The sequence below is a fragment of the Pundamilia nyererei genome, unplaced genomic scaffold, assembly GCF_000239375.1.
Source record: "Pundamilia nyererei isolate P.nyererei 1_Seehausen unplaced genomic scaffold, PunNye1.0 scaffold00107, whole genome shotgun sequence".
NCBI lineage: Eukaryota > Metazoa > Chordata > Actinopteri > Cichliformes > Cichlidae > Pundamilia > Pundamilia nyererei.
In genome coordinates, this window is record NW_005187508.1 from 1,166,731 (window position 1) to 1,173,904 (window position 7,174).

General features: G+C 41.8%; 1 protein-coding gene across 12 annotated transcripts in view; it reads left to right on the forward strand.

The window, feature by feature from the left end:
* The window catches only part of slit2 (slit homolog 2 (Drosophila)), a 97,849-nt gene extending 90,714 nt beyond the window's left edge, over positions 1-7,135 (forward strand). For 11 of the 12 annotated variants that reach the window (XM_005741121.1, XM_005741123.1, XM_005741124.1 and 8 more), the window contains 5 exons: positions 1,897-2,027; positions 2,114-2,268; positions 2,535-2,889; positions 3,005-3,219; positions 5,350-7,135. In XM_005741121.1, coding sequence (XP_005741178.1) covers positions 1,897-2,027; positions 2,114-2,268; positions 2,535-2,889; positions 3,005-3,219; positions 5,350-5,606 — 1,113 coding nt within the window. In that variant the 3' untranslated portion in view covers positions 5,607-7,135. Of the gene's footprint in view, positions 1-1,896; positions 2,028-2,113; positions 2,269-2,534; positions 2,890-3,004; positions 3,220-3,422; positions 3,467-5,349 lie in introns of all 12 variants that reach the window. The other variant, XM_005741131.2, reaches the window with a different exon arrangement.
* The last annotated feature ends 39 nt before the right edge of the window (positions 7,136-7,174 follow it).

A 7,174-nucleotide genomic window follows, 5' to 3' on the forward strand; every position in this document is an offset into this window, starting at 1 on the left:
ATCCAAATATTTTAGAGACTTCGAGCATCTGTAATTTTGTGTTAACTTGAGCTACACTCCTGAGAGTCCATATTCATAAAGTTATAGTACCAGATCTTTATTCCAAAAAAAACAGAAAATATTGCTGGAAAATATCTAAAAGCACCTCTCTCTTCCTTCATCCCTTAATTATTTATTTATTGAGAAAACTCATGGGATTAGGGAATTTGTTTTTGTTGTTTTTTGGGAGGTCATGTGTTATACAGCACGCACACACACACACACACACACACACTCTCTGCGGAAAACTGTCACACGGGAAAGGCGGATTACACAAAGTCACGGATTTTACACAAGCTATGTTCACAAAAGCTAGAAAGGATCACTAACGCGTCTTGCACAATCATCCAGCGACGAGAAGGTCTGTGTCCCGGCCTTAAATGGCAACACGTAATGGCAACATAATAGCAAACAGGTGTGTGGGCCAAGGGCGGGAGGCCGTAATGAGCTACACCCAGGCGGAGCGGCCAAGGAGAGAGAGAGAGCAAAAACAAAAACACATGTAGCCTTGTGGTCCATGACAATCTGTGCCTCCCATCAGATTTTATAATTTCACCGTGTCGGAATATTTATCATTAAACTCTCATTGGCATGCAGACACAGTTAGTGACTGGCTGGTGAACGTAGTGGAGCGCTTAGCTGCTAAAGAGTCAGATTTCCTTCAGGGGTTTGTAAAGATTCATCTCCAGTTTGTGCTCCTCATGTATTAGCATACATTTAGATCACAGCAGCAACACCAACCATCAGGTTTGCCTTTCAATTTCTCTTCTAGAGAAACCAAACAAAACAGAGTTAAAGTAGGTGAAATCATGTGAATGCACGTATTAACAGGAACTCTCACAACAAGTTTGTGATGCTGATTTAATTTCAGGTTTAAGTAGGCAGGTATAAGTAGGGGTCACAGAAGCACACACATGCTTTGTTTAAGTTGAAGATGCAGATACTTGTGTTTAAAAATTGATCTCTTTACCCAAGTGAGAGTGAAGTAAGAGGAAGACAAAGTTTATTTCAATTTAAACTCAAATGATATTGTTTTTAATTTGAACAGCTGTGATGTAGAATTTGCTTTGCCTGTATTGCAGATGATTCAGCCTCCACAACTAAACAGAAAGAGTATATTCTCAGGTTAAAGTGAGATTTAGCAGGTTGGGCTGTGGGGGAAATAATCACTTAGAAATCATTTTTATTTTGAGCATAACTAGATTTTCTTTGTGTTCAGGCTGCGATTAGCTGAGCCGAACTGAATATAAATATAAGTAAATCTTTAACTTTCCAGTCCTTCATTTTAGAAATAATGTCTGTCTTCAATCTTTCTCCATCTCAGAGTGAAGTTAGCTTTCATTCTTTTCTCTATCCAGGAAATACAGCAGCTGAACCTTTAGCTAGCAACACACTGTGTGACAAACTGCACACAAACAGTTTGAGTGTGTGCTGATGTTTGTGGAGCTGAGCTGTGAACCTTAAAAACATTATTTCCTTTATGCTCGCTAGATGCTGATGTACTCCGACCACAACTTACAGACATCTGCACAAACATGGATGTCTTGGCCTGCTTTAACCCCAGAGTACAGAGTTATAAAAGATCTATAGATATTCTGTGCAGTGACTTGAAATAATAACTCCCCTTAAATATCTGAAAGCTAAAGTTTGTTTTGAAAATGTAAGGAGTAAAAGCAGAGATATTTGTGTACACATATAGGAAGTAAAAGTGATAAGTTTTCAGAAAAATAAATACACAACTAAAGTACATATACCTGAAAATGACTTACTTGTTTTTTGTTGACAATTCTTACAGCAGGTGAAAAGAACTATGTGCACTTGTAGGCCACTAACATGGCGATCCTGCTGTGTTTTCAGATTGCTACCGATGAGGACAGTGGCGTGTTGTTGTATAAAGGGGATAATGATCACATTGCCATGGAGCTGTACAGGGGACGCCTCAGGGTCAGCTACGACACTGGATCCTATCCTCCTTCTGCTATATACAGGTATACAGAAAGCCCGTTCCCTGGCTCCACGTTCACATGATGGATGATACAGATGTCTGAAGTGAATTTCTCCCTCTCGCTCTCAGTGTGGAGACAGTGAATGATGGTAATTTCCATGCCGTGGAGTTAGTAGCATCAGATCAGACTCTGTCTCTGTCCATCGATGGCGGGCCGCCCAAATCCATCAACTCCCTCAACAAGCAGTCCACACTCAATATAGATTCTCCACTTTATGTGGGAGGTAAGGACTCAGCGCTATGTATATTCTGTGTCTGTGTAAGTGTTGTAGAACAGATAGATATCGTAATACTTATACAAATTATAGTATAAATACTTAGATTTAAACATTATGTACAGGTGGCCAGAGGCTAGGTGTGAAGCATCAAGTCATAAAAAGCTTTCACGTTGAGTTTGGACCTGATTTTATTTCCATACACACAAAAATATAATTAAGATGATCTTTAATCATCTTAAATGAGGTGCTGAGATACTTCTGTCTTCATGCAGGGATGCCAGAGCGAGCCTCGGCTTCTGGCGGTCTGTCGGCTCTACAGCACAGCTCGGGTGGCCGTAACGGCACGAGCTTCCATGGCTGCCTCCGTAACCTCTACATCAACGGGAAGCTCCAGGATCTAGGAGCTGGGCTTGAAGCGGGGCTCCCAGGATCTGGAACCACCCAGAGTACCACCAGAAAGTGGTTGGGCAATGGGGTGGAGCCGGGCTGTCAGCCGTGCCAGAGAGGGGCCTGCGTCCAAGGTGACTGCCACCCAACTGGACACCGCGGTTTCACTTGTACATGCCACGCAGGCTGGACGGGAACTTTGTGTGACCAGCAAGTTAGCAACCCCTGTGATGGCAACAAGTGAGTGTTTCTGCGCTTCGTCTAAAACCACAGCTAGTGCAACGGCTCTCAAAGAGAGACCACGATTTGTCTGTCCAGTTCTTTACGTTCTGTATTTCCCTCTTCCACCCTACAGGTGTATCCACGGTACCTGCATCCCAATCAACTCCTATTCCTACTCCTGCCGCTGCCAGCCTGGCTTTGCTGGTGTCCTCTGTGATGAGCAGGACCAGGATGCAGCTAACCCCTGCAGCCTGTCTCGCTGCAAACATGGCAAATGTAGAGTGTCAGGCCTGGGCAAGGCGTACTGCGAGTGTAACAGCGGATATACAGGAGAGGCGTGTGACAGAGGTAAGCGAAACACGGATGCCTGTTCAGTACACTACCTTAATTCTTCTAAAAATAATAATCTAATACTCCAGTGGGCTTCTTTTAACAAAGTCTGAGCTTCTCTGTTACTTGCTAACTCTCTTTAAAGTGTCTCAGCAGCGTGTGTCTCAAAGTGTTTAATCTCTCTGCACTGACGCTTCTAACCTGTCGCTTTTTCAACTCAGCATCTCCTGAGCCTCCTCTTAATCCCACACGAGGGGTTACTCAGGTGAGACCACCTGATCGCATGTTAACGTCAGCTTTTCTTTACTAATTTTCCCTCCTGCATGCAGCCCAGCAAACCTCTCATCAGCATACTTGCTGTCACCTCATGCAACATATAGCATGAAAAGTTCCAGCTTTTTATTTTTTTTCCCCACTGTAATGGAGCACCGCAAACTCTGCAGAATAATAAAACCTTTTTTTAATACTAATTATAGCATTAAAGGAATACATTTTTGCAAAGGTAACATGGCTTTATATTAGTGGAATTATATCCCAGGACTGGTAAATCAGAAAGAACCAAGTCTGTCTGTGTATCGAGGGCATTTCCTTTTCTGAGCTGGATACTACTTTTGTCAACTCATTTCACAGATTTATCAACAGCGTAAGATTCAGCTTAACAGCTCTTGACCAGTTGCCCTCACATCACATGTTTTGAAGGTGCCTAAGATGCTAGTGTTGAATCTCTGCAGTTTGTAAACAGACCAAGTCTGGGAGATGATGATACAATCATTTACATGCTGCAGAGAGCTTCTTCCCATCTAGATAGTAATGGCTGCACAATGAGGATCATCCTCTTTGATTTCTCAAGTGCATTTAACACAATCCAACCGCTGCTGCAGTAGAGAAGCTACAGAACGTGTCAGTAAACACATCCACCATCTAATGGATTACTGACTACCTGACAGATGCAAGACTGAGGAGAGCTGTCTGCTGTGTTGATGAGCAGCACAGGAGATCCACAGGAGAATTACACTGTAATTCTGTTTACCTACAAAAACATTAAGGTAGATACATTAGAACAAGTCATATTTTTTCAGGACTATGCTATACAAAGCAAAACTATACATATATAGCATGTGTAAAAGTACATACACATTACTTAAGGTATAATTATTTCTTCATTATTTCTTCATTTCCTTTTACCCCGTTATTGTAGTGTTAAATATTTGTAAATAATTGCGTTGTAATTTCAAATAAAATACACACATGGCAGGCCAGTTTTTCAGGCTGAGCTATTCAGTGTGTGCAACAAATTGATGGGCCATTTGAGGCGATTGAAGTGTACTTTGCTGCGGTCTGTTGGCGGAGCAACATCAGAGCTGATGACACCAACAGACTGAATAAACTAATTAGGAAACCTGACTTGAAGCTGTGGTGGAGATGAGGTCACCGTCCATCATGGATAATCCTGACGAGCTCCGGGCCCAGCCGCTGCTTACTGGATGACGGTGAAGGACAGACCGACTCAGCTCCACTGACACAAAACCAGATACAGAAAGTATTTCATACCACGTACTACGAGTCTTTGTAGTAGTGTAGTAGTATCACTTCAATGTTACTACCAAATTCCTAAATATGAAACAAATAAAGTGTTTGATTGACAAAAATCAAGTTTTCAGCTGTCGAGTTGTTAAAAAGGCTTCTAGAAAAAACTTTCTTTTACATCTGAATTTAGTTGAACCAACAGCAGACATCGACTTCTACTAAACTAACGCCATTGAACCAAATTAAACCCGAAGGTTTTATGAACAGTTCACTCAGCAGTTTATTTCTAGAAAGGGTTTTTCTTTATTCTTCATATTCGTGCCATTTTTTCCTCTTCTTGCTGTCCTCTTTGTGTCATTGGTGTACTGACTTGTTGTGTTGCTGCTTTTACCATTAAGATTGCCTGTCATTTGAACACAATAGAGCACTCCTGTTTGAACATTTCATTCCCACAAAACTCTTTTTTTTTAAAAAGAAATCCAAACAGTAGTCGTATCATTCCTAATATATTTCTTACTTTGTTGCCAAAGCCGGACAACCTTTGATGTGCAGAATTGGTGGAGTTCTCAGTAAAAACTTTGGACACCTTGCAAATATTCTTTCTGTTCCTTGTGTCCGCAGAGGTGGCCTGCCGAGGGGAACGGGTCCGAGATGTCTACCAGAGACAGCAAGGCTACGCGGCGTGCCAAACCCAGGAGAAGGTCTCCCGTTTAGAGTGTCGAGGCAGCTGCCCGGGGGGAGCAGAAGGACAGGGCACCTGCTGCACCCCCCTTCGCAGCAAACGCAGGAAATATACGTTCCAGTGCACTGACGGGTCTTCTTTTGTCCAGGAAGTGGAGAAAGTTGTCAAGTGCGGCTGTACAAAGTGTTCTTCATAAAAAAAAAAGAAAGAAAAAACAGAGACGACACCCTCAGCAGATTTTTCTGTTCTCCAGACATGTTCTGTGTTCCTGCTCGCCTTACTTGATCCCCCACCCCCTGTTGTCCAAGATCCCAATTCCCCGTGAGGAAACCATGCACAGTACCCCCCACCACCTTTTTTTAAACCCTTAAAAAACAAACAAAAAAAAGTTTCTTTTCTTGTCAGTGCTGGACTGATGATTGATGCTTCCTCGGTGGGGATGTCGAATTGTATTGTAAAGTACGAAAACAGACTTATTTTTTATTATGAAGTGGCGAAAAAGACAAAAAAAAACCACACACACAGAAGTTGACTTTTTCCTTTTATCTACTTCTTTTTGTTGGTCATGATGACTCTAATGGTGTGCCACACTTGTCTCTTCCCTGGAGGACTGACGTGTCACTGACAGCTGACCACTTCCTGACCACAGACTTCCTGCTTCCTGTCCCCCAGTTGTGTGTTTTAGGAGTAACCTTAGTACCACAGACTCACCACTAGGAGGAGCTGCGTTAAGGCACTGGGAGAGGGCGAGCAGTGACAACTTTCACAAGAAATCACCACTGCAGTCTGCAGTCTCCCTTTTAACAGACCTCCTGAACCCTCTGAGACTGTGTGCATGATCCTACACACAGCTGTGCTCAATCATGTGCTATTTTCTACAGCTACTGAACAACACACACAAACACAAACACACATAAATACTCTCACCTATAGAGGTAAACCTATTACCTGCCAGGATAAACACACTTCAGTCCGTTTATTCTGCCCCCAGTCATGAATGACAAGTATTTATTGTATCATAAATACCTGTACTTATTCAGTAGATTCCCCATGTATCAATCTGATTCTTTTAATATATATTAATTTATACAGTATTTGTCCTTATTTTTGTATTAAAAAGACATAATCTGTCAAGATAGCTGAACTAACAAAATGGTGAGAAGTTGTTTTTTCCTTTTTTTTTGGATCACTGAAACTATTGTGCTTGCCAGAGACCTTTAGTTACATTTTAATCTGCAAATGTGACGTGAAGACATTGTATATTTTTGTCGCGTTTCCTGGAAGTTTGTACTGTGCCATTACCAGAAGGTCTTTATATTAGAGTATAAATGTATAGATAATTTCCCTACCTATGTATTTCACACACAGATCTTGTGAGTAGCATTGACCCTAGAGGATGCTTAGGACTGTTTTTACCTTTTTAACAAATTTATGCTTAAAGAATACTGTGACTTTTTTCTAAATGAAACTACTTTGTTAGCCCCTTGGTCTCCGATGTTAACATGTTGCTGCTAAGTTTTTGTACCGTAGACTTGGATCCTGATCTGTATGTTATATAGAACTTCCTGCTCCTACTGTACGGGGGGCACCTTGTGTAACAGATAAATATGTCCCCCCCTCCACCACTACACATGTGCATTGTGCTTTATATTTCCCCGTCTCCATCCCCAGACTAATGTCAGTTCCCTGACTGATGTTTGTTTATTAAACACAATATTTACCTCACACTTCTCAGCTTTGCTTTTCTGTCACACTAAGAAACAC